This window comes from Gekko japonicus, unplaced genomic scaffold, assembly GCF_001447785.1.
Source record: "Gekko japonicus isolate JY-2015 unplaced genomic scaffold, Gekko_japonicus_V1.1 scaffold250, whole genome shotgun sequence".
NCBI classification, from domain to species: domain Eukaryota; kingdom Metazoa; phylum Chordata; class Lepidosauria; order Squamata; family Gekkonidae; genus Gekko; species Gekko japonicus.
Window position 1 is genome coordinate 1,337,165 of NW_015167538.1, and position 25,714 is coordinate 1,362,878.

Consider the following 25,714-nt stretch of genomic DNA (forward strand, 5'->3'; position numbering starts at 1 on the left):
GTTGAAGATCTGTTCTCTGCTCTGAAAGGCTTTTTATCCCCCATCCAAGATGCACTTGGCAGCTGGCTGAGAAGAGAAATGCTTTCTGTGCATACTCTACACAGGCTGTCCCACATCTATGTTCACTTTACTTGTTCCAGGGCTGAGCTAGTAGCAGTTTCTCTCAGTTGGACCTACCTCACACTGCTGTTGGGAGAATAAACTAAGGGAGGGGAAAACCACATCTGCCACCCTGAGCTCTTTAGAAGGAGTATAGGCTAAAAAGTCACAACAGATATGATTTCAGCCTCAGCCATTGTACCAGCAGTAATTAAATGTCATATTACCCCCGGTCAGGTAGAATTCCTCTGCGAGCACATGCAAGTCCAGCCATACTTTAAATTACTGTTCACCTCCTTTCTAGTGTAAGCGTTAGCAAATATAAGGGTTGGGCTCACCTTCTGGTGTTCAGATTGCCTATTCCCTGGTCACCCTCCTTCTCCCGTCTGCCATGCTTGAGGAAAAGGCAGTGCTAACAGTGTTTGATTGCAGTATTTCTCAACTTGATGGCTGGCCAGTGGTCTCGAAACAGCAGATGCCAGGAAAGTATAACCCACAATGGAAATCTGGCCCTGCCAAATTTGCTCCGCCTAAAGGAGAACCTCAGCAAGGTGTGTTCTGCGTTTCTTTACTTCACCTTGAGGGCAGCCCCCTGACAGCCATACAACCTTTTCTCATATGCACCAATCCTTGGACCTTTTAAGAGGCAACTCCCTCAGCCACGCCTCTCTTCCCCAGCCTGTTGTGGGTCCAAGCCTACCGAAAATCACTCCTCACATGTATGTGCTCTTATTGTTAAAATGAACTTTGCAAAACAAACTTCCACACCCACATGTGGCTATACAAAACATTGTCCACTTTATTGGTGTTGCTCATGAAAGCTTGTATTTAGGGGTGCCAACTCTGGCTTGGCAAATTTCTGGAGATTTGGAGTTGATGCCTGGAGAGGGTGGAGTCTGAGGAGGGAAGGAATTCAGCAGAGATGTAATGCCATAGAGTCCGCCCTCTGAAGCTGCCATTTCCTCCAGAGGAACTGATCTCTGTAGTTTATAGATAGGTTGTAATTTTGTGAGAACTCCAGGCCTCATCTGAAGGTTGGCAACCCTGAGTTGCAATGGGTTTTGTTTGCATTTAAGGTGATATAGGTTTCTTGGTGAACCCTATAACTCATTAGCCAGCCAGTGAGCTGATTAATAGTGATTCAGATACTTATTTACTCATTTTGAGACAAAAGGGAAAATCCCATGGCCGATTTGAGGTTGCGCGTGTTTGGCTCCATATCTGGGCCAGCCCTCAAGCTTCCTCAGGGACTCCCAATGAGAAGCACAGAAAAAGAAAAGGACTGTATTTGTCTTGGAAGCCCTGTGCAATGTCTTTTTGCCTTTCTGTGGGTACTGAGCTGCTGATATCTACTAGGAATGCCAGGCTCCAGGTGGGACCTGGGGATCTCCCAGAATTACAGCTCATCTCCAGATGACAGAGATCAGTTCCCCTGGAGAAAATGAATGCTTTGGAGGGTGGACTCTACAGCATTGTACCCCACTGAGGTCCCTGTCCTCCCCAGGCTCCCCCCCGAAATCTCTAGGGGCCTCCCAACCTGAATCTGGCAACCCTACCCTCCACTAGTGGCCGGGGAGGGGGGGGGAACCTGGGGAACCTACTATCAGGCAACTACATGCCCCTACTGTGTCCCAGAAGGCAACTGAGTACTTAAGGTGACCGATGCAGCCTACTATAGTCTGAAACAGCCAATAAAAAAAGGTATCAGGCAACTAAAACAAGTACATAGAGAGATGAGCCATAATTGGAGACCCGGTTAAAAATGGAAATTCCCAGAACTGTATACTGTAGATTTTAAACACAAATGCCACGCTGCATACAGTAGATTTTAAGTATAAATACTACACAGCAGCTCCTTACCCTATACTTTTTAAACACACACACATAAAACACATAAATGCCAGAAAACTGCCCTTTTTACACTGTGTAACCCCTGAAGAAACAATAGAGTCCACCCGCCTCTTTAAGTCTCGCGATGCTCCCTCCAGTTCTAGCCACAAGGCTTCAAGCACCGCCCCCGAGCGCTTGGTTTGCTCCTTCTCAGTTCGCGCCGCCCACTAGCTTTAGTCCGTGAGGGCCAATCACTGACTCGTGTGACGCTCACCCGTTCCCCTACGCGGCTTCATGTACTCTGTACACATGCGCAATCTCTGCCGGTACTTCTCTAAACGCTTTTAAGTATCGTCACACATGTGCGACTTCTACTTTGGGGAATAGCCAATACACGTTGGGGAACCGGCGCCTGCGCAACATGGTTTCTGAACCCTTGCAGGCTCTTTCGGTATTTGACGCGTGCCTCTGGAGCATTTCGGGTCTTCCTAAAGGAGTGGTGGGCTTACAATGGCGGAGCGTAGGAGAGGCGGCGGTGGTGGTGGAGGACGAGGCGGTCTCGGGCTTTACGAGGCGGCAGCCTCAGTTTTGGCAGGACTGGAAAAGGGGGAAGGATCCCTGAAGAACCTCGTGTACGGAAGTAGTTTCCAGGCAAGTCTAAATATCTTTGCAAAAATGAGGGTGTGTAATTGAAAAGCTTTAGAAACGAAAAAAGGTCCTTTATTGGCATCTTCAAAATTAGCGAGTGGAAGGCGCTGTCGTACAAGCACGTTTCCTTGGGTGTAATGCCAGCTGAGCTCAGCCGTGGACTCTTCTGAGTAGATCTGCTCGGGCTTGTGCTACAGGATCGCGCTATTATAGACACTATACTAATAGTAATGGAGCAAATACTCCCACACCCCATGAGACCTGTTTCTACATAGACAAATAGTGGATTGGGTAGTTGCGAAGCATTCATCTTCCAGAGGGCCTGTTTTGTTCTTTTCCCTCCCCACCAACAATTCTGCAGTGTAGATTGGATGAGTACATTATGGTGGGCGCAAGGCCACCCACTGAAGTCTGTGGTCCCACTCTGCCCAATCTCTAGTCTTGACACCCTAGCCTGTACATTGCACTGCCACTGAACATATATATTTGTTTGAAGGGCCAGATGAATGACAATCACATAAGTAAATAAGATATTTTTTCCCTTGTAGGAAGTCTATATTTCAAACAATGTAAGAGGCCCCCAGAGGTGTTGTTATAGAGAGCAATAATAGAGTAATACGAACGTACACCTAAAGAACAACAACAGTTTTTGAAGATGCCCAGCCAGCTACTCCCATCCTCTGTTAAGCCCAAGTTCAGTAGGTAGGCCTCAGCTGGGTCAGTGTTACCTGTGTCATGTACATCTGGTCAGACCTTTTCTCTCAGAAAAAGTCTGAGCAGATTGAAATGTAGAAAATGTTATTTCTGGTTAGGCCCCCAATAACTCAGTTTCATTTCTGATCTACAGTGTTCAGTACTGATTGAGGAAGTGCTAGCGAGCTTGGCCCAGGTTTGGTAATGGATTGCTACAGTTTGGAAGTGATTTGGGTAGGGCTAACAGTCCCTTGTTGAGGCACTACCCAGTCAATGTTAGTCTTCATCTTTTTCAGAGCCCTCGGCCGCTGTATGCTCTCGTTTCAGAGACTCTGCGCTATTCTGATGTGCTGGACTCTATCTTGGGCGCTGCTGGTTTGCTCCGCATGGAAAAAAAGCTGCAACCACACCTGGCCAAGGTGAATACGAATCTCCCTTTCGTCCCTCCCTATTTGTAACAACTTAGTAGATTCTCTGGCGCCTTTTACTTTCCATACCTATCAAAATGAACTTGTTCCTTATGTATCACTGCAACTTCTTTGGCCTGCTGATGTGATGTTAATCACTTGGTCACTCTCCCTTGGCCAACAAGAAACCACATCAGAACACTCTTGGTGCTGCTCACCGTTCCGGGCTGTTTCTCCTGATATCTGCCCAGAACACTGTACTTCCATGAATTAAAGTAGATAAGGATATGTCAGTCTGCTGCTTTACCTGCTTTTTTACTTCTTCCTGGCCACTGTCTGGAGCCAGTGAGGCTTTGGGAACAGAGAATCCCAAAAATCTAATAAAATAAAATGGCTATAACAGAACATAGCCCAGATGTGGTTTCTCTAGTGTTCGTGCAATCGTATCTCTCCTTTTAGCCCACCACTGATGTCTCCTTTAATTGCTTCCATGCTTGCTCATGAGGCCTTCTCTTCTGCAGGTGCTGGCATACGACTTACTCTTGGGCAAGGGGCTGCGCGGCGGAGGGCGTGGGAAGGTCCTGGTGTTGAAGCACCGAGCGCGGCTACAGGCCGAGCTTGCTCGCTTGAAAGTCCAGAAGAAGGTGAGCCGCAACGAAGACCTGCTGCCACCTGCAGGAGGAGCTGAACAAGGTGTGTGTGCAGGGAGGCTTGTGGTATATTTAACGGTGGCCTTCTAGGCTTACCAAGTGGCGGTGGGGGATCCGCATGTCTTCACAGGATCCCTGCCACGGGGACGGTGATACATGTTGCGCCGCCGTTGCCAGGATGTGATGCAAAGCGTCGGTCTGGCAACAGGGCTGTTTGGAGTCCCGTTGCCAGAGCGATGCGTAGCGTCACATCCTGGCAATGGCGGGTGCAACGCGTGTCGCCGTCCCCACGGCAGGGATCCTGTGAAGACATGCGGATCCCCCGCCGCCACTTGGTAAGCCTATGGCCTTCTGAAGACTACAATTTAACAACTGTAAATCAAAACCTGGCTGCTAATTAAAGGATTATTCTCAGGTCTCTGTAATGATAAAATTTTCAGGCTGCAGTTACCTTAGGGGGGAGGGGCCTTGGCTTAGTGGTAGAGCATCTGCTTGGCATGCAGGAGGTTCCCAGGTTGAATACCCAGTATATCTCCAGTTGAAAGGAACAGGGAGCAGGTGATGTGAAAGACCTCTGAGACCCTGGCAAGCTGCTGCCAGTCTGAGTAGACAATATTGACTTTGATGGACCAGGGGTCTGATTCAGTATAAGGCAGCTTTATGTGTACCTTCCAGGGAAATGTGATCCAGAAAAGGGAAGTGTCAAGAAGCAGCCAAACAGTCGGGATGAGATGCATGTATGGATTACTCAAGAAGCGGCACTCAGCCTGTCAAGACGGGATACGAGGAAAAAAGCTTAACATCCCAATTCTTGCCTTTCCAGCTCCTCAGGTGCCACGCTATGTCCGGGTGAACACACTGAAAACACACCTGGATGACGTTGTGGATTATTTCAAACGGCAGCAGTACGTTTACCAGGGCAAGGCTGGCAGGTTAGTTTGGCCACTCCTGGCTCCTGCTCACTCCTAGGGAGGTGGATGCTTGCTCTGCGACGATGCCAGGGCCTTTCCTGCTAGTGCCACTCCATTCCCAGCGTACTACCTCCTGGCCTTACGAGTGGTTTCTAGTAAACAGTTGCCTCTGAAAAGTCCTTTTTTAAAAAGAGCATTTTCAGTTGTGGGGTAGACTCTCCAGCACTGGGAAGGTTTTTCTGGCCAGCTTGCTCTGAAACCAGGGCATGCAAAGGTTTCTGGGCTTGAGGACCAAGCAAACCACCCTGCCTGTCTCCCCTCTTCTTTAGCATGGAGGAAGTGAGCTCCTTGTCTGGAAAGAAGTTCTATCTGGACCCCCACCTTCCTGAGCTGCTGATCTTTCCCCCACAAATGGACTTCCATGACAATCAGCTGTACGTGGCAGGGCATATTATCCTGCAAGACAAGGTGAGCCTGGCTGGGGCAGAGGTAGTGCAAAGCCTGTGATGCGGTAGGGCTCTCAGAGTGACGAGGATGTGTGGAGCACATTTCATGAATTTCTTCCTAACCAGTCAGCTGCTGCCTGGTTTAACCTTTTGCCACCTTCCAATTGCAGTCGCTTCAGGCCAGGGTTTGTTTTCGGCTGAGCACTGGCAGAATCCTTTCTGTGGTGTCCTGATGCTTCATATCGGCCTGAGCAGCTTGGTGTGGACACAGGTGGGACTCGGGAGCAGTCTCTGTGTTGCTCCAACTACTAGTCTTTTCCCATGTGGAATAATCTGCATTCAAAGGCTGGGCTTGCCCTGAGAATGCAGCATGACTATTGTATACTCAAGGCATTACAGGAAGCAGTGTCTGTAACAGTTCTGGCACTCTTGTCCATCTTAGTAACATATGCTAGTTTTTGGAAGAAATGTTGTGTCCTTTAACTTAAAGCAATATAGTTCAGATTCTAGAAGAGATTCTGGGGTTGTTCCCCCAGCACAGGGACATTTCTAAGAACTGGGATTTCTCACCTGGTGGTAACATCTCCCAGTCAAGAATTTAAGCTTGCCCCTTGCCAATTTAAACCCCTTGTCTGCAGAAGTCAGACCACCAGCTGTGGAGTGCTATGAGAGACTTTGCAGAGGGTGATGCTGAGTTGGAATACCCCAGCTATGTCAAAGGCTTCTTCACACCCTGCTACTGATGGTCTGGTTGAAAGAGGTGGTCCAGAAGGTTCAGATCTCCTGAGTGACCCTGTCTCCCTTTCCCAGGCTAGTTGTCTCCCTGCTTTTCTTCTCAACCCACTGCTGGGGTCCCATGTGATCGATGCCTGCGCTGCACCTGGTAACAAGACCAGCCATCTGGCTGCTGTCATGAAGAACAAGGGGTAAGAGTATGAACAGGGGGTCCCAAGAATGAGAGGGGAACAGGCCCTGCTAGGACAGTGGCTTCTGTGTAGCCTGGCGAGCGGAGAGACTCTGGGAATTTAAGGAGTATTCTGCCACTATTCAAGGTTTCTGAGGTTCCGTGCCAAATCAAGGGAAGAAACAACTGCTACTGTAGGCTGAAGCATAGATTCCCCGCCCCCCCCCCCCTTTCCTGTGCTCTGGCTTGTTTTCCAGCAGCTGTAGTCCGCTGCCAAGGAGGTCAGCATGCAGAGATGTTTAAGTGCAGTTCTGTCCTTTGGGGCACTCAGGAAAGCACTTCTTTGCTCTGCTGACCCCTGGAGAGATGCTGTGCCTTTCCATCAAATGCTTCACATCCTGGTACTAACATTCTGGTTGAAAGAGGGAGTCCAGAATGGTGGTCCCGAGAGCCAGTTCGGTGTAGTGGCTAGGAGCGTGGACTCTAATATGGGGGAGCTGGGTTTGATTCCCCACTCCTCCACATGCAGCTCCTGGTGTGACCCTGGGTCAGTCATAAGTTCTTTCAGAGCTGTTCTCCTAAGGGCAGTTCTCTCAGAGCTCTCTCAGCCCCACCTACGTCACAGGGTGCCTGTTGCAGGGAGGGGAAAGGAAAGGAGATTGAAAGCCACCCTGAGGCTCCTTCGGGTAGTGAAGGGCGGCGGTATAAATCCAATCTCTTCTCTCCTCTTCTTGTGGCAGCAGTGTCTACTGCTGTCAGCATTCGTACCCATTGACTTTGTCTTTGAAATGCAGCCGAATCTTCGCCCTCGACCGAGATGCCAAGCGCCTGGCCACCATGAGCACGATGTTGATGCGGGCTGGGGCCACCTGCTACCAGCTGGCACACCAAGACTTCTTGACCACAGACCCCGCTGACCCCAAGTACAGCCAAGTGAGATACATCCTTCTGGACCCTTCGTGCAGTGGCTCAGGTGAATGGGGGAGATGGGCCAAGGGAGGGAGCTTCCTATCATGGGGTCCTCCAACCTTTATACTGGCAGCATTGTAAGCAAACTGGAGAAAACAAGATCACAGGAACAAGAAAGAAAATATTGTCTCTTAGTCAGTCTTGGGGTGAATGAGTGGGGTTACAAGCACAGCTGCAGTATTGCTTTTTCTCTTTTAACAGTTCCTGTTTGCTCTAGCATGGGGAAAGCCCCTTTTCTAGGTAAAGCTGAATACTATTTCATAGAATCATAGAATGTTAGAGTTGGAAGGGACCTTGCAGGTCATCTAGTCCAACCCCCTGCACTCTGCAGGAGCATAGCCGAAAGATAGCCCCACAACATACCCGAAAGATGGTCATCCAGCCTCCGCTTGAAAACGTCCAGCGAAGGAGCGTCCACCACCTCCCGAGGCAGTCTTTATGGCCCGTCTTTTTCCCCAAGGAGGGGCTCAAAGTTGCTTACATCACTGTCCTCTCCGTTTTAACCTCACGACAACAAGGTGGATTAGGCTGAGTGTGTGTGACTGGCCCAAGGTCACTCAGCAACCTTCCATGGCATGAGCAGGGATTTGAACTGGGGTTTTCCACAAACTTGTCTGACACTCCTAACCACTACACCATAGTGAATTTCAAGAGGAAATTACTGAAAACAGAAACACTAGTAATTGTCAGTCTCTCTGGTTTCACGAACACAAGGGAAGTCTTCAGTTATTTTGTCAACTCTTAGTAAAGACTCTTCAACCTTCAAATCCAGGTAGTCCATGAAAACTTCAACTGCAGTAAACTCTTATTTAAGGTGGTCACTAGGTTCATGTTTGTCTTTGCAATGATAGCTTTGTTCGTCGATCCAGGATCACAATAGTAACCCGCTATCGGCTGCAGGCAGACTGTAGATCGAAGGATGCCTAGTTAGGGGCTGTCTAGGGTGGTACAAACTGGCAGCTATTCCTGTGGGAGTGAATTGGTGGTATCCCAAGGAACTGAAACAAAGCAGTATGGTTGCCAGCAACTGGGTGCCACCAGGGTTGGGGGTACTGAGTCTCACACCCTGCTCCATGAGCGCTCTTTTCTGTCCTTAGGAATGGCCAGCCAGTTGCCAGTGGAGAACACCTTGCTTCCAGAGAGGTTGCAAGCACTGGCTGGATTTCAGAAAAAAATGCTGGCTCACGCCTTGAGTTTTCCTGCTCTCCAGCGTCTGGTTTATTCCACATGCTCAGTGTACCAGGAGGAGAATGAAGACGTGGTGTGGGATGTGCTGCAGCAGCGGGAAAAAGAGTTCAGGTACTGGGTTGGTAGGAGGGTGTACTTTGAGCTAAACATGGGGCAAGCCTCCCACAGATGGAGGACAGGGAAGGTGTTTGCTACCCCCTTGTCCAGTCCAAAGCTGAACAGCATTCTTGGGCCTCAACCAGTATCTGAGGTGCCTCTTCAGGATGGCTTTATTCAGCATCTTCAACCTACTTAGGAACGTCACTAACTGTCAACCACTAAATTGGAGAAATGTACATGTTTGGCTTTCAGCTGAAGGCTGCAAGACTCCAGGCACCTGTCTGAAGAAGCAAGAAGTGATCTGCCACTCAAGCCAGGCTTGCTCTTCTGTTTCTCTTACAGGCTGGTGCAGGCCCTGCCCTCCTGGTCCCATCGGGGTTCAGGCACCTTTGCTGAGGCCAAATTCTGCCTCCGTGCATCCCCAAAGGAAACTCTGACAAATGGGTTCTTTGTTGCAGTATTGGAAAGGTGGCATGGAGGAGCCTCTGAAAAAAGGTGAGGTTGAAAAACTTGTGCTTGACACCAATGCTTCCTCTAAGCTGTGGAGTCCTGTGAGCAAAAAATCTACTTTGTGAGCTACTGGCATTAAAGTTGTGAGCGAGCGATTTGGCTACTGCATAAATTAGTTTGCTCTGGAGCCATCCTTCCTGAGCTAAGACAAAAATGTGTGAGCCGGAGGCTAAAAAAACTGAGCTAGCTCACATTAACTCAGCTTAGAGGGAACACTGCTTGACACTAAAGTGGGTCACAAAAGTGTCCCCTTTAGCATCGTTATTCAGGTATTAAGTTTCAAATAGAAAATGCAGAAAAAGACATTGTTTTAGAATTTCATGAGGTGGAGAAGCACAAATTTACTAGTGGGATTATAAATCATAGGCTATGGTCTAAGCAAATATCAGTGCATTTAAATGAGCAATCAAATTCTTCTTCAAGCGTTAAAGAGGAGACAACTGTTCTGTCTTGTCTATCTGCAGGAAGGTGCAAAAACTTCATTTTAGTTAAGTCCAGCATGTCAGGTGAGGTACATCTGTTTCAGCTCTTCTGGTTATTTCTTTTCTAGTTCCACAGCTGTACTCCCCAAGGCTGAAAACACTGCAGAAGACTCTTGCCCTGTTCCCAAAGGGAGGATGAAACAGGCAAGAGGTGCCTTGTGAGCTTGTTTCTGGAGCCAGATGAGACCAAGACTGCCTGTATGAACTCCAGCATGGTGGGCTGAGACAGTGAAGAGAGCTTGTAGCTGTAATAAAAGAAGGAAAATTGACAGCCTAGATTTTTCCCCCAGGGTCAGTGCTTCTTCTCCATTCCTTCTCCCATGCTATATTTGGGTGCATATTTAAAGACTAACAAAATAGGCTCTCCTAGAAGTCCAGTAGTTCAGCGGAGCTCAGGAAACATTCTGCCCTGGCTGCATCCAGTGTGATGGTGTAGCAGATGTGCAAAAACAAAAGGGAAAACCAGAAGGATTCACTAGGTCCTAAGGGGCCACATTACTGCTGCTTGGTAAACACCCATAGGCTTCAGTGTGGCACTGGAAGGTGATGAGTCACTATCTCCTTGTATGACCAGGAGTATCCTAGGTCCCCACCTATTGAAGCAGGCCTGCCTTAATCACTGAACTCAACTACTGAACTACTGGGTGATCCACAATACCATCCATGAAGTCTGTGTTCCTTTCTTAGGATCAGAACCTCTAGAAATTGCAGGGTGCCATAAAACAAGATGTACATTAACCACAGTGTGGATTGCCTATCTCGTTAGCTGCAGTCACAGGAGGACTGAAGCCTTGAAATTCTCTTTTAAAAGCATGCACTATGCACAAAAATGGATATTATTAGTATTTTTAGAACCCCATCTTGAATTTCATAGTTAATTAATTTTGGAGCACTGTAAAGTAAATTTTAGTGTACTGTAGTTATTGTATTTTATATTATTCTGTACTGTTTTAACTTGGCATTCGTGCCCCTTGTGAGCTGCCCTGAGCCTTCAGGGAGGGCGGGATATAAATTTAAAGATAAAGAAATAAATATCCTCAAGATGGGTAGTCGTGTTAGTCTGTAGCAGTAGAAAAGAACAAGAGTCCAGTTGCACCTTAAAGACTAACAAAATATGTGGCAGGGGATGAGCTTTTGTGAGTCACTGATCATTTCTTCAGCTACCCGTTGCTCTCTCTGTGAGAAGAAAAAGGGGAGAGTCACAGAATGTAGCCTGAACTTCCTTCCTATGGCCAATTGTTGTGCTAGAAACCCCATTCAATTTCAGACCACAAAGGCCTGCAAGTAGTGTAAGAGGCTACCTTGCTTTTGAGATTTACTGTATTACCCCGACCCCTAAAAAAAGAGCTAAATGCTTTGCATTCAAGGACTCCTAGCCCCATTTTGAAGACACACAGAGCAAGGAAGGCATCTTATGGCTAGGGGCTGCTCAGCTTCGTTAGTCTCGACCACACAGTCACACTAAAACCCTCAACAGGAATGATCCAAGTATTCATTGCAACATGTTTAAAAAAAGGTCAGACCCATTCTTCCCATATTCACATACTGCACCCCATTCACACAGCATCTCCCAGCAACAGGGTGCTCCGCAAAAGCCCTTCCACAACCAGAGGACACAGCCTTGAGAAAGGGCTGCCTGCTTCCCTGGGCAGGTTGGATAAGTAACTGCTAGTCACTCCCCCATGTCAGGAGTGAGAATTTAAACTCCTCTCAGATTTGAAGAGACAAAGTCACATTAACCCCACAATGACAGAAGCAGTAGTTACATGTGTGCCCCCCCCCCAAACACATAATGTATATGCATACATTATGGGCTGGGCTAGCCCTAGGTTAAAAAAAACAACCTTGGCCATGGAAACAGGACCCTTGAAGACAGCAGTATTCCCACGGTAAGACACTGGCTTTGGTATCCTAAACGCTGACGTTCTCTGTGCTGTTGTCACCTCAAACAGGGCTGGCACCTTTGCAAGCCACACATTCCTTACGATGCATCCAGCAGCCTGTCAGATCTCTCCCCTCAGTACTCAAGAGATGCTTGTTGGGCCAGACAGAACACCCCCCCACGACACCATCTAAACGTGCAAGAGCTCTCAAAGCATTAAACAAAAACTTAGCCACGTCCACATTCTAAACACAAAAACATACAAAACACTGGCCTGTGCGAGGAGGAGGCAGCAGCAGGCAAAAGGGAAAGCCTGGATGCTCCCCAAAATCATCAGGTGAGGAGAGATGCCTGGGCTATGACCGCTACTACCACCACCACCCCACAACCGCACAGGCCAATTCCTAACAAACGGCTTTATACTTTCACACCTCTATGAACCAAGCTTGAAGGAATTCAAAGGCAATTTAGCTTAAATATAAAAATAAAGTTTTATTTTGTTAAAAAATGTTTAAATATTTTTTTTAATTTAGAGTTAGGCAGGCGCACGCACACATTCACACTGTTGTCTCCAATGTTATTAAAAAGACTGGCAGCTGGCTTTGCACTTCCAAGACCGGGGGAGGAGGCAGCAGGGACTGGGGTTCTTATACCAATCTCCTTCCCTGGGAGAGAGGAATTCTATTTGTTGAGTCCCTCTTATACAATGCCTGCAAATGCAAGAGGAAATCCACTGGGAAGAGAGAGTGATGGGTGCGTATTTTGGCTTATGTCAAGAATTAGATAAATTCTTTTGCAGTGATTTCTCTTCCACCGGGGTGCTGGGAGAAGCCCTTCCACAAGAGAACATGCGTCCCTCTCAGTGTATGAGAGAGTGAGTCATCCAACCTCCAAGCAGGGCCCCAGAATCATTGAATGGTTGGGGGAAAAAAACCCCACCCCCCCCGCTGCCAGCTTTCCAATCAGCACTTCACGATCAGGTTCATTCAACTCTTGTAGCCACACAGTGACGCTACTGTCCACACCCAATTAGGCGGGGTTCGTCTCCGCTGGAGACAGGCAACCCCCAAAAATGTTTACAGCAAGTCCGGCATTATCAACATGCCGCCATACATACAATTAAATTCTTCCTCCAAACTCGATTCACAGAGCAAATAAAAAAGAAAAAAAAAGAATTAGAGCACAAACATACAGTGAACAAACACAGAGAATTTGGGAAAAGGAGAAAAAAAGAACAGGGTACTTCAGTAGAGCAGCAGTGCCTCCCTTGCCACTGGCTCATGCAAGCAGCACAGAGGATGGGGGGTTTCCCCTCCGTGCCTCCTCGCTCCGGAAGATCCATCTTTTCAGTTCACTGGGACCTCTGACCAGTCCTGCAGCCACTGTTTACTGTGATTAGTGTTTCAACCGAGAGCCCCTGTGAAACCACAAAACCTTGACAGGATGAGCCTTCCCCCTCCTTGCTTAGATTGTGGGAGAACAGATGATCCACAAACTGGAGAGGGGTTCATCTTGGAGATGAGTTGAGACTGAAGATGCATGATGGCATCCTAGGGAAGGGCTTCTAAGCGCTGGCCTGTGCCAGGATCAGGGGACACCATATATGAAGTTTTAAAATATGGAGGGGGAAGGGGGATAAGGAATGGGGGGGGGGACAGAGAGGGGATGACAGAAATGGAGTTGGTTGCAACTGGGAACATGCCAATAGCCAAGCACCTCCCCACTTAACACATCACCTTCACTTGGCAGCCCAACTTGGGTGTCGGGCTGAGGTCGGAGGAGGCAAGGATTTGGGGAAGACCAACCCATGGGAGACTGTCCGCATGGGGGAGGGAAGGTAGCAGATACGTACAAAATTCCATCCAGACTCAGCCATGGATTGTTCAAGTAAAAAGGGCTTGGTTTCCCCTGTCCCGCTTGAGGGGGAGGAGGGAAAAAAACAACTGCTGCAATCCAAAGTAATTTCCTGTGGATTTCACAGAATGAGACTGTTGGGCCAGCCTCACGAACAACAGAGGCCAGAACACACCTCCCTTGATTCGTATGCCTGGCCCGGGCCTCTGAACGGGTAAAGCCAGAAGCTGAAGTCCAAGCGAGAATCTCCTGGCTACTTTTTACGGGGATGCTGCCGTCGGGCCTGCAAGCGCTGCCGGCTCAATGTTTTGGATCCTGCCCCAATGGAGAATGCAGGTGCTGATGGCCCTGGAAGAAGGGGAGAGAAGCAAAGCCTTCTTCAGCCTTTTCCCAAGGCAGAAGACATCCTCCCCCCAAGCAGTTTACATGCAGCAGCCACAAAATCCTTTCGCTTCTCTTTAGCCCCACAAGGCACAAGCACAACACAAACTTAAGAGAACAGCTAAACAAGTTTTTTTTTTTAACCTCTACCCTTTCCCTTTCAAGTTTGAGGGACAGGGAAACAGGTGAAAAGCTTTCCGATGCTCAACACCCCAGATCCTTACCAAATGTAGGCCCTGCTCCTCCAAAGGCTGGGGTAATGGGGGTTCCAAAAGAAAGGTTACTTCCCCCAGTAGTTCCTCGCGGCGCAGGTGAGCTCTGCCCAAAAGCAGGGGTAGGAGTACCTAGAACACAAAACAACAGTTAGGTTAGAGAAGCACTGGAAAAAAATTATCAGAAGGTAAACAGTCAAGGATCCTGAGACCTGTTTTTTATCATAGTAAATGGGAACATGTCAGCAATCAGATCCTTTGCTCTCTCTCCTTTCTTCATTTGGGAGTGAGGACACCAGTTCCTCCGTGATCTAACCCCTTTCCCCCTCTTTCATGGCATCTCTTCCCAAAGTAAGCAAGACAAAACCACCATCTGACATCCCAGAAATGACCCTGCCTCTCCAAACTCAAATTCTGCCTGTCCTGTGCCAAAGCAGAAGAGAAGAGAGAGAAGAGATTGGATTTATACCCTGCCCTTCACAACCCAAAGGTGTCTCAGAGCGGATTACAAACTCCTTTCCCTTCCCCTCCCCACAACAGACACCCTGTGAGGTGGGTGGGGCTGAGAGAGCTCTTCACAGAGACTGCTCTTTTTCAAGAGCAGCCCTTATCAGAACTACGGCTTGCCCAAGGTCATCCAGCCAGGTGCAAGTGGAGGAGTAGGGAATCAAACCCGGTTCTCCTAGATTAGAGTCCACGCACTTAACCACTACACCAAACTGGCTCTGAAAGCAAAGCACTGAATATAGTCCGCAGTGCAGGAAAAGTGAAATCCCAAGTTATGAAAGCAGAAATTCACACCAAGTAGCACGTGCATCTCTGTATGCTCATTCCTGAAATTTTACAATGTGGGTCTTCTGGACGCAGGATCATTATCAATAAAGGCTCACTTCCACACTGAAGATGAGACTGCACGCATCCTTAATTAAACAACTACAACAAAAACAGCACTCAGCTGCATGAGGCCCCCTACTTCCCCCCCCCCCCTCCATGCCAAAGAGATCTGGCTGTCAAACGGTTCAAAAGAAGCCTCACCTCCAAATGCTGGCTTGCTCTCCGGAGTGCCGGGGATACTGAAAGCAAAGGGTGTACTCTGGTTCTGGGCACCCAGAGGGTTTTGTGCCAAGGAAGAGGCAAAGGGTGTAGCTGTGCCCACAGTTCCACTCTGTCCTCCGAAGCTGAAGCCCACCATGGGGGTGCTGGAGCCTGCAGCAGCCGGAGTACCAATGCCAAAGGTACTGCCTCCTGCCGCTGGTGCAGCAGATGCCCCAAACGTGAATGGAGATGGGGTGGAGCTACCAAACACTGAGCCCCCTGTGCTGCTGTTTGTAGTCTGGGTGTTGGATCCAAAACCTGACACGGCTGATGCGGTGGCCGTCCCGAAGGAGAAGACGGATGTCGTAGCTCCGAATGCCGGCTGGGTGGTACTTTTGGTGCCAAAGGATGCTAGAGGCCCAGTCCCACCAAAGGTCGTCTGCGTGGTGCTGCCAAATGCTGGCTGTGCGGCCGGTTGAGCGACTGAGCCAGAGAAGCTGAAAGGGGTTCCAAAGCTCACTGGGCCAGCTGCTGGCTTGGTGGTGAGCTGCTGCCCATCGGGGACGCTAGGCTCAAAAGTGAGCTGGCTGGCATCCCCCGTGTATGGAGGAGGTGGTTTTGAAGGGGTGGCGAAGGCTCCGCTGAAAGCAGAGGGACCAGAACCAAATGTCAGTGTAGGCTGCGTTGAAGGTGGTGCAGCAGAAGGGGCCTGAGTGGTGGCGGTACTGCTGCCCCCGCTGCCGAAGATACTGAAGCCGACGGCAGCCGTGGTGGTGCTGCTAGGAACAGACTCTGCCGTGCTGGCGGATGCCTGGCTGAAGGCAGAGCTTGTCAAGGCATTGCTGGGGCCAGCAGTAGTAGCAGGCTTCCCAAACTGGAAAAGTGGTGCTGTAGCTGCAGTGGAGGCCGCAGTGCCACTGGAGGAGACCCCAAACAGGAAGGGCTGGGATGATGCAGTGGTGACAGCTGTTGTGGTGCTTGGTGCAGAGGTGGAGGTTGGCATACCAAGGTTGAAGCTGAACACCGGTGTGCTTGTGGAGACAGTTGACACGTTCATGGTGGTCGAGGGGGACATCGCTGTAGTCATGATAGACTCAGAGAGGACAGGAAACCCAGACGATGTGCTCGAGACAGTGGTGGGCAGAGCAGGGCCTGGGGCTGGCTGGGGGCTGTTCTTGAATGCAAAGAAAGATGCTGTGGTGGCAGGTGGAGCAGCGGTTGCAAGTGGTGGCATGCTCCCAAAGATGGGCTTGAACGTGCTGCTGCTGCTGGGAGTAACAGAAGGAGGTGCAGAGGAGGGCACAGTCCCAGGGGATGTTGCAACAGCCGAAGAGGTGCTGCCTGCAGAGAAACCAGGGCTCTCCATTTTTGTAACATTGCCAAAGATAGGTTTGAATACAGGCGCTGTGTTGGAAACAGAAGACACTGCTGCTGCTGTTGCAGTTGGCTGGCTGGCAGGAGGACTGGTGAGAATTCCAAAGAGGATGCTCGGTTTTGGGGCAGAGGAGGGCCTTGATGGGGTTTGGCCCAATTCGGAGGAAGTTGTTACCAAGCTACTTAGACTGCTGGCAGGCTGGACAACAGTGGAAGGAGGAGGAGCCAAGGAAGGAGGTACACTTAGTGTGAGTGAGGGCTTGGCCTCAGCTGAGGTCACAGATGCAGGGGAGCCCAAATCCAGAGAAATTGCAGGTGCTGTCGTTTCAGGAGTCTGTGTGGCAGAAGCTGAATCTGAAAGAAACAGGAAAAGCTTATAGATCTAGTGTCTGCATGAAGAATGACAGTGTTCAGGACCTCCATGAAGGTACATAGCATCCGACCCCATGGAAAAGCACTCAAATCCTTTTCTTTTTGATTAGTGAGTCTGGAATGCAGATCACAATCACTAGTGCAGGTCAAAGGGGGACAAGAGTCACCCTGGCAGAAGTAAGGCTAAAGGTGCAATTTACCTGTTGGCATGTCCAAATCCGTATGTATGATAGAAGCAGAATATTCAGTGACTTATCATCAAGCATGACTGGGGAGAATGTGTGTTAACAATATGCCCACCTATGATGTTTGGCAGAAACCTCTGAATTCTGTACTAGGCTCTAGCATGACGTAAACGAGTTTATCCCTTAATCCCTGCAAACTGGTCTATTGCAGCTGACTCTTCTTGACCTTTATGCTGTGGGTTCTCTTTAATAGGTTTGGTATTGCTTAATGAATGTACCAAGTAGCCAAAAGGCCCATCACAGTGATCCCCAATGTGGAGGCCATGGAAACTATGGCACCCACTTGCTTCATCCTCAAATCATCTTCACCAAAGCAAACAGCCAATGCCGGCTTTCCTCTGCCTCGTGGGAGCAGGAGAGGCTTCAGAAGTGCCCAGGAGGCATCACCTTTGAGCCTGCAGGGAGCACCCATTCAGAAACAGCTGCCTCCCTTGTAGGGAGATACTTGGCTTGCAATCACCCCAACACATGGTGATGGGCTCCAGGACCCGATGGCAACCATTTTGTGATTTGCTCCAGCCCCCACCAGTGTATTTGGCAGTGGCACTCACTTCCTAAGCTAAAAATTCTGACAGGATTTGAGACCGCTGGCCTATCAATACACTTCTGACTTCTCTTCTAACATATGAACCAAGGCCAATTGTCACAACATCCCGTAAACTAACACATTAGAGGGGGGAAACCAGCACAATTCCAAATGCCATCCGAAAGAGGAAAGTGTACGATGTCTTTGGTCCACTGACCTGCTTGCACTGCAGCACTTTGTCCTTCTTGCATCTTCTTCAGGCTCTCCAACAGGGGATTGGTTCCTGTAGCCATGCCCATCGATGGCACAGAAGCAGGCTTAGCTGGCATCAGTGAGGACAGGGTACTGGGTGGGGAGGCAATCTCTGCAGACATACTTGGGGTAGAATCTGTTGGAAAAGAAAACCATGCAGGAAAAGCAGCAGGGCTCCAGAGCCACAAAACCAACTGAATGTCCTGAAGAAATTGTGTGGATTGGTCCATTTCAAGGCTTAAGGAAGAGAAGACCCAGCGTCCCTCTATCTTTTCCATTCACCAGTCTTCCATTTCTTTAGCTATTTTGAGCTGCCCCCTCTCAGTTCTATAATTATAAAAATGCATACATAAGTAACTTGGAGCAAAGGAGTTTCTCTCTTACCAGTTTTGTCCTCCAAGACCTTGTTGAACCACTGCAGGGTTGCCTTTTTTTCTGCATCCAAGTCCTCAGAAGTGACAGCATAGCCTAGCTGAGGTGGAGGAGGCTGCCAAGAGAAATGCAAATTCAGCAGTCATCTTAAGTAGCCACTATATCTCGCCACAGAGCAGACACCAAGAGGGAAAGGTAGCCTCGGTCTGTCACGCCAAGGCGCTCGCCCTCAGGGTTCACTCTCAGATCATGTGAGCCAACAAAAAGAAGACCTGAGTTATTCCACAGCAATTGTTTGAACAAGCAGACACAGAGTAAGGAGCGGGACTTGAATAGAGCACATGCACCATTCCCTCTTGGACACCCCATCACCCGCCTGCTACACAGGGCCACCCGAACTCTGCTCTCAAGCCACTCCTTATCTCAGGAAATGGAAAAGAGTTGCTGAAGAATGGAAGACGCATACACGAGACCATCTTATACTACCCATTTTGTCTAGATTTAGCCCTCTGCAGTCTTCTTGACTTTAGGCCAGAAGTCCTTCATAAATTCCTCTTAGAAGACGTTCAGAGCTCAGTCACTTACGCTGTGGCAAAATTTTGTTGCTTAGCTATTAGGAAACGTAAACTTATTTTAGCTGAAAAAATTGTATGATTCTCTTAACATTATTTTATTTTACTAATTTTATTAACTTTCTCTTGTTAATGTTTTTATACTATTCCCAATGTTATTACTGTAATCGGAAGACACACACATACCAGGGTGAAATTATCTCCGCGTCGAGCAGAGAGCAGCTGGATCTTACGCTTGCGTTTGCCATTGCTGCCTGATGAGGACTGCAAACTTAGAGAGCTGTGTCTGTTCTGCACAGGTGTTTCTGCATCTGGAAAAGGAAGCCAGAGTCAGCAAGCCTGGTTTATGGATGCAACCATGCTTAGCCCAAAGGAGACTTGAGCTTGTGCACCACTAACATCTGGCAGCCTTTGTCTACAAGCCCCAAACACTTCAAAATCATGTCAGGAGACATTATGACAGCTGCAGAAAAATAAGTTTGGAAAAGGCCCGCGGGTAGTTTTGTTTGTTCACCTCATCCTGTGAGCCAGAAGAAGTTTTACACAAAAGATACTTACACCAGGTTCAATTCCACCTCCACAGAAAGGCCTTGCTTATGCTCCTGTCCAATATGCCCCCCTCTCTTTTAGTAGAACCCCTAGGCATTCATACTCACTCTTCTCTGCCTTCTTCTCTGTGTTTGCCTTCACAGGTGTTGACGTGCTGGATTGGTGAGACTCTGCCTCTCTGCAGCGACAAGAGAAAAAAGTTAAGAGAATTCTTCAGGACTCGCTTCTTTCATCAGGCACTGGTCTGAGGTTAGATCTCAGTCACACCTCACCCAGCAGTAGTCCCAAAATATGCTTGTTACAGGAGCCAGCCCTGTCTTTTCGTAGATTATAATGCCCCCCCCCCAAACACTATTACACAGAAAAATGATGCTATCAGAGAACCTAGCACATAAATATTAAGGGGGGGGGGGTTCCCTGCATTCCTCAAAGCATTTCACATATAATCAGCCCCATCTATCACCTTATAACAACCTTGTACCACAGGCCAATATTATTGTCTCTCATGCTGCGGATTTTATTATTTTATGTAGAAAATGTACATGCTACCTTTTCAGAGAACTGCTCAAGGCGGCTTACAGCTAATAAAACTATTAACAGCAAAGCCATTAAAACAGAGGCCAATACCATTGAAACTAACCAGATGAGGGAAAGGGGCTCAAGGACAGTGGTTTACCTAAGGCCATCTGGTGGATTTATGGCTGAGATGAGCTCTGAACCTTCAACCTTCCAGACCACAGCTCATTCCCTTGGCAATTATGCTACACCAGCTCCTAAAAGCTAGCTTGGCTCAATGCTGCTGGTAAATGCAGTGAGGATGCACCAAGAGAAACCAAAGAGATCAATCACGGGAGAGCTAGCTCCTCCAAAAAACCTCTGGCTAAAGAAGCATCCCAATGCCTTGTGTCAGGATGAGGCAGAGAAACAACACTCACATGAGGCTGGTGTCGGGGCACCTTGCTTTCTTGTTAGGTCTTTCAGGAGTCTGCGAACGGGAGGAAGCTGGACTGGAAAGTGGAGAGGTACTTGGGCCGCTTCTCTTCCACAGCTGAGGGAGGGAAGAGCATGACAGAGAAGCAAGAAGAATTAGTCTCCCCCACTCTTCTGCATCACCCTGTAAGTCTGGTTAAATAAGAGTATGCTTCGGTAGCTGAAAATCCTAGAGTTGATCTATCTGGGACTGCCAGGGTCCTTGAAAGGGCCAACCCAGAAGTGCACCAGCCTCTGCCAACTCAGAGTAATGTGCCCTGCCAGGCACCAAGGACAGCATACCTGAGAGAGGCCTCGGGTGGAGCTGTAGGAGCTGGCGATGGCATTGCGGATGGAACTGGGAATTCCACCCACATAAAGGCTGTTCACAGAACTGAGAGAGGATGTGCGTGACCTCTTGGAGGAGCCGTTGTCCAAACTGTGGGAGGCAAGGCTCCGCTTCAGGGAGAGTCAAAGATTACCAGTGTACTACCAATCTTGATTTCTCCCCTCACCCAACCTAACAAAGTGGCATCTCCCCAGGAAGGAAGGTCACACAACAAAGTCTCAGGACTCACTTGGGCACCAGAGATGCTGGGGCTCCGTTGGCCACCAGGGGCTCAAATGCAGACTGTCCGCTCCCACTACTATCATGGCGCCTGCAGAAAAAAAGAGAAAAAAATCTAGATGAAAAACTCGGCATCGTACACCAAGGGGGCAAGTGAATCACTGAGCACAGCCAGACCAATGCCACTCTCCAGTTGCTATGGAATCTCCCAGTTTAGAGTTTACCTCAGACAGAGGAAGCCATCATTTCTCATGGCTAACTACATATTACCAGAGCGGTCTGTGATCAAACTCTCCCGGCACTTTGGGGGTTTCTTTTCCCAAGCTGAAATGCAGTCATAGAAGACTGCAACTTTGATCAGAACAGTAGAAGCTGAAAAGTTCACATTTAACCCTTCCCCAGTCATCCAAATCATACACATCTCAAGCCACTTGATTCACACAAGGAAAAAAAGGTAGTTTATCTATGGAACACCTAATCCTCTTGAGAAATATAGATGTGGGCTCCCCCCTCCAATACCTGAGGGGCTTTACATACTGCCCACGTGTGGCTCCCCCTTCCCCACAACTCCCATGCACTACACCTGGGTAAATAAACACTTGCCGATGAGGATGCCACATCTGGTGAGCCGATATCACCTGCCTCTTACTTCTTGCCGAGAAAGCAGGTGGCATAGAGCTTGCAGTTTTGGCATGCAGCTACAAATGCACCCATTGGGCCAGACAGTTGGGGAAAGTAGGGCCTCCGGAAGGTGCACCCACCAAGACTGCCCAGTTCTGTCCCCAGCAAGGCCACAGCTGGAAAAACACTTCAAATCTTTGTCACAACCTGTGGATTATTTCTTGTTCATGATGGGGGAGAATGGTACAAAGTTTCCTAGGATTAGTATAGGCACTTGGTTGCTAGCAAAAAGAACAGTCCTTTGTCCCATCTATTTATCTGTCTCTTGTGAAGCTCTAGGCCTGAAACCCAGACTAGCTGCTCCCCAGTCAGAAAGGGCAGCCAAGAACTGGGTACAAACCTGACCAACAGAGTTAACCATTCCTGCCTGTTCTCCTACCACTGAAGAGAATCAATGCTGTCAATTTTAATTCCTGAACAAAACCTTCTCCGTAGACATCCAGTCCCAGGGTCTGACCCCCGTCCCCACACCAGCCCCTTACCGTCTCTTGTTGTCCTGGATGCTTTGGTCACCATCTTCCGCATTCCTCTTTCTACTCTCCTTAAGCGCACTCAACACAGTCTCCTTTGCACATGGGTCTAGAGTACTGTTGGGCACTGGAGAGAAAGCCAAAGGAGAAGCCAGCCGTTCCAACCTGAAAGATGAAAACATGGCAGTGACAGAGCATGAAAGCTCTCCCCCATCTCGATGTGGCACCTTGAGACCCAAATCATGCCCATCCCTCATTCCCACCCACTTCAACCAAATCAGGGCCTCTATGCAAAATGCCAGGATACGGGCAGACCGGATCAACTTCAAGGCTGGCTTGTGACCTCACAAAGCGCTGTCAGAGCAACACACTGATGCAAATTAAAAAGTCATTCTAGAGCAGTGATACTTACTCAGTGACTCAGGAAGACACCTGTGGCTCTTCTAGGCACTGTTCCCCAATTTGGCACCCACCCAACATTTCAGGTAAATAAGCAAGGCCATTGCCCTGCAGGACTTGTAGTTAGCAAGTGGCTCCTGCGTTGAAACAACCACTGGAGAATGGGCGAGGTGCAAGTGTCTCTGTGCTGCCAACCTTATGCTAGGGATGGAAGTAAAGTGCCCATCCTCTCCAACACCCCCCCCCCCTCTCTTAGCCTCTACATTCTCATCCCAGCTCCTGGGTGGCAGCTGGGAGGAGAGCATGCCGGCCACATGGAAGAGAGAGTACCACAACCATGGCAGGCGCCTAGGAAAAGAGCAAGCTGTCCACAGTGGGACGGAGGTGGTTTTACTCCCCTTTCTCAGTGATCTATCTGCTCTCCTCCAGCAGCCTCGGCAATCTCACTCTCTCATTGGGAACGCTGGACTTCATACTGAGGAAAGAGCAAGAAGGCAGACAGAGAAGCCCTTCACTCCAGACACACAATACCTGGCTAAGGTTCAACTGTTGTGGGAACAGACAGCCCTACATTCTCAGAGGTACTCTGGTACTTAAATAAAGTTGTATTTATACAGTTCATATAGTTATATTATAGTATGTGTATGAGGGGTGGCAGAGAGAGAGAGAGAATGCTTCATTCTTGAAGAAACCCTTCTTGGATAGCTGTCCTGTACGCTGGCTGCAAGGGCCTTGGTAAGCAAGGGATCTAGAAAAACACTCACAGTGGGAACCGGCCAATGTAGCTGTCTGGCCGAGCAATCTTCACCGTCACTGGGCTCTGGACCAAGGGAGAGTTGTGAGTAGACAACCTGGGTTTCCGCCGATAACCGTCCCAGCAAATGGAAGGCAGGGTGCCCAGGGAGGCATACTGGGCCTTCTTGATTGGGTAGCGCCGGCGCAGCGCAAAGTGAGTTGGTTGAGTTAGGTGATCCCTAGAGAGACAAAAGACACACAGCACATAATCAGGCAAGGGGGAAAGAGATGAGACTACCAACCACCAAATATTCCATACTAAGTTTGCAGACCAGAAGGCTGTAGTGGGCATCTCAAATGGAGCAGTATAATCACCATCCTAACTGGGCTTTTTTTTAACAACAACTTTCTCTGTTTGCCAGATTTATATGAACACAACAGATAACCAATACAACACTGTGTTTACAATGTTGGACTGGGACTGAAAAGATGCAGGTTCAAATCTTCACTTGCTCATGAAACTCAACAGGTAAACTTTGGGCCAGACACTAACTCAGCTTAACCAACTCACAATAAGGTTGTGAGGATAAAATAGAGAAGGGTAAGCCATTTATGTCACACTGAGCTCCCTGGAGTAAGGATATGATAAAAATATCAAGCACAACAAGGTATTCAAAAGATGAAGGCTTTCTAAAGTCTTTCCAGCTCCTCAGAGGTCACAAGCCATTACAGACATTCCTCAGGAAAGCAGAAGGTATCCGCCACCTGCACAGATTTCACACACACATTTATCAGCCATCAACCAAGGCTACAAATGAATAATAGAATATAAAATGAGATAAAATCCACCACAAAAAAAACTATCAATGACTTGCGTGGTTGGCTCAACTCAAGCAACAGACCAAGCACAAATGGAAAATATAATTAAAATATTGACAAGACATGGGTATCCTCAAACAAGGCAAACAGTCAACAAACTGATGTCAAAGGCATCCTCACAACCCAGGGAGGCCTGATAAAAAAGAAAAAAAATTCCCATCTCACCTAAAACTCAACAGGCAACTTGACATGGGGACAGCACAGTGCTTACCCATCTCACCTCAGGACACCCTCACAGTTTGCAAGGCAAACTTTCAACAACGTTTTTAGAGTCTTGATAGAACACTTAGTGTACTGTGGTCATGACACAACTGAAACACCACTGCAGTTTAGTGGCTAGAGCTGGGTGTGCATGCAAGGAGCCCTGGACAACTACAACAGTCAATGGATGGTCCTAGATAAGTCATCGAATCCCATCTAAATTATATGCTTCCTTGCCTCCTCACCCACCTCCAAAGCAGCTAGAAATGCCCCCTGAAATGCTGTGCTTGGGGAATGGAAGAACCCCAGCACAACACAATAAAAGAGTCGGAGGGCTGCTGTAGGAGGGGCTGTGCAGACCTTTTCAATAGGATCCAATCCACAATCTCTCACCCCAATGAACCTCAGAGAATTATTGTGATGCTCACATACACTAAGTTCTGTGTAAGTTTTCTGAGTTTCTGGAAGAAAGGTCCAGGAACAACAGTGCAAGTGTAAACATTTTGCAGTCAACAAGGAATAGAAGATGTCCAAGGGGCCAAGGTTTACCAATTACCATTCTTCTTTATCTGCCCCTATCAGCTCATGGCAGCAGAGTGTTTGTTCCATCACTGAAGCCTTGGTTGGTTTTGCTTTAAATTTATTTGGTGGATAAGCTGCTCCTGTCCACCACCAGCAAAGATCCTTCCCCAGCTAGCTTACAGAAGAGCTGCAACTGGACAGCACTCACTTCTTCCCACTTAAGCCAGACATATCAGCATCAAGGATTCCTCAAGGCATCAGGGATATTTTTCATAAAGCAATTTCCTGCCATACTTAGGACCAAAGGAGAACAGAACCCTCTATGGGTCATTTCCTGGACTTCCCATCTCTATAACAACCTTAACAGGCAGAAAACCCTGTTACCATGATATCCAAGCAAGCAGTGGAAATGGGGTCACTGATAATGCAATTCCTCACTTCAGAAAACTGGGTCTCCACAGCAGTACAAGAAAGCCTGCAGCAGAACTAAAGTGACAGATAGGGATTAATGGTACCCAAGCACCCTTGGAAATAATGGTCATTGGGGGCAGGGATAGAACGGCAGAACAAAGAAGGCAGCAGAAGTAACTAAGGCTACCTCCATTTCATCCTCACAACCACCCTGTGAAAGAGGTCAGGCTGAGAAATTAAAACTACAGAGTAAATTTCCTGGGAAGCATGGATTTTGAACAGTTCCCACATGCTAACCACCACATGGACTCTCTTACTATCTCCGTCCACATTGTACAGAGCTACAAGGAAGGGAAGACACCTGAGCATATGAAGAGTGTTTTTTCTTCCCCAGGTAGTGCCCCGTTCTCGTGTAGG

At 48.4% G+C, this 25,714-nt stretch overlaps 2 protein-coding genes across 2 annotated transcripts in view; one reads left to right on the top strand and one right to left on the bottom strand.

Moving 5' to 3' along the window:
• Nucleotides 1–2,377: 2,377 nt before the first annotated feature.
• Nucleotides 2,378–10,119, top strand: NSUN5 (NOP2/Sun RNA methyltransferase family member 5). Its single transcript, XM_015413550.1, has 10 exons — nt 2,378–2,580; nt 3,567–3,689; nt 4,199–4,370; nt 5,151–5,259; nt 5,568–5,706; nt 6,495–6,610; nt 7,383–7,561; nt 8,655–8,856; nt 9,187–9,339; nt 9,905–10,119. Exons 1-10 carry the CDS (start codon nt 2,440–2,442, stop codon nt 9,996–9,998), a joined length of 1,428 nt encoding a protein of 475 aa, XP_015269036.1. The 5' UTR covers nt 2,378–2,439; the 3' UTR covers nt 9,999–10,119.
• A 2,142-nt stretch (nt 10,120–12,261) lies between these two features.
• The window catches only part of POM121 (POM121 transmembrane nucleoporin), a 16,796-nt gene continuing 3,343 nt past the window's right edge, over nt 12,262–25,714 (bottom strand). The window contains exons 3-14 of the mRNA XM_015413544.1: nt 23,314–23,523; nt 22,163–22,315; nt 21,018–21,090; nt 20,735–20,890; nt 20,398–20,510; nt 19,570–19,640; nt 19,100–19,224; nt 18,354–18,456; nt 17,935–18,105; nt 15,201–16,928; nt 14,178–14,297; nt 12,262–13,920 (exon numbers count right to left, since the gene is read on the bottom strand). Of these exons, the coding sequence (XP_015269030.1) occupies nt 13,826–13,920; nt 14,178–14,297; nt 15,201–16,928; nt 17,935–18,105; nt 18,354–18,456; nt 19,100–19,224; nt 19,570–19,640; nt 20,398–20,510; nt 20,735–20,890; nt 21,018–21,090; nt 22,163–22,315; nt 23,314–23,523 (3,118 nt within the window). The 3' untranslated portion in view covers nt 12,262–13,825. The remainder of the gene's footprint in view (nt 13,921–14,177; nt 14,298–15,200; nt 16,929–17,934; nt 18,106–18,353; nt 18,457–19,099; nt 19,225–19,569; nt 19,641–20,397; nt 20,511–20,734; nt 20,891–21,017; nt 21,091–22,162; nt 22,316–23,313; nt 23,524–25,714) is intronic.

Coding starts and splice junctions, on each gene's coding strand:
- NSUN5 (XM_015413550.1), top strand. CDS start 2,440: ATGGCGGAGCGTAGGAGAGGCGGCGGTGGTGGTGGAGGACGAGGCGGT. Junction 2,581..3,566: donor TGTACGGAAGTAGTTTCCAG/GCAAGTCTAAAT, acceptor CATCTTTTTCAG/AGCCCTCGGCCGCTGTATGC. Junction 6,611..7,382: donor GCTGTCATGAAGAACAAGGG/GTAAGAGTATGA, acceptor TTTGAAATGCAG/CCGAATCTTCGCCCTCGACC.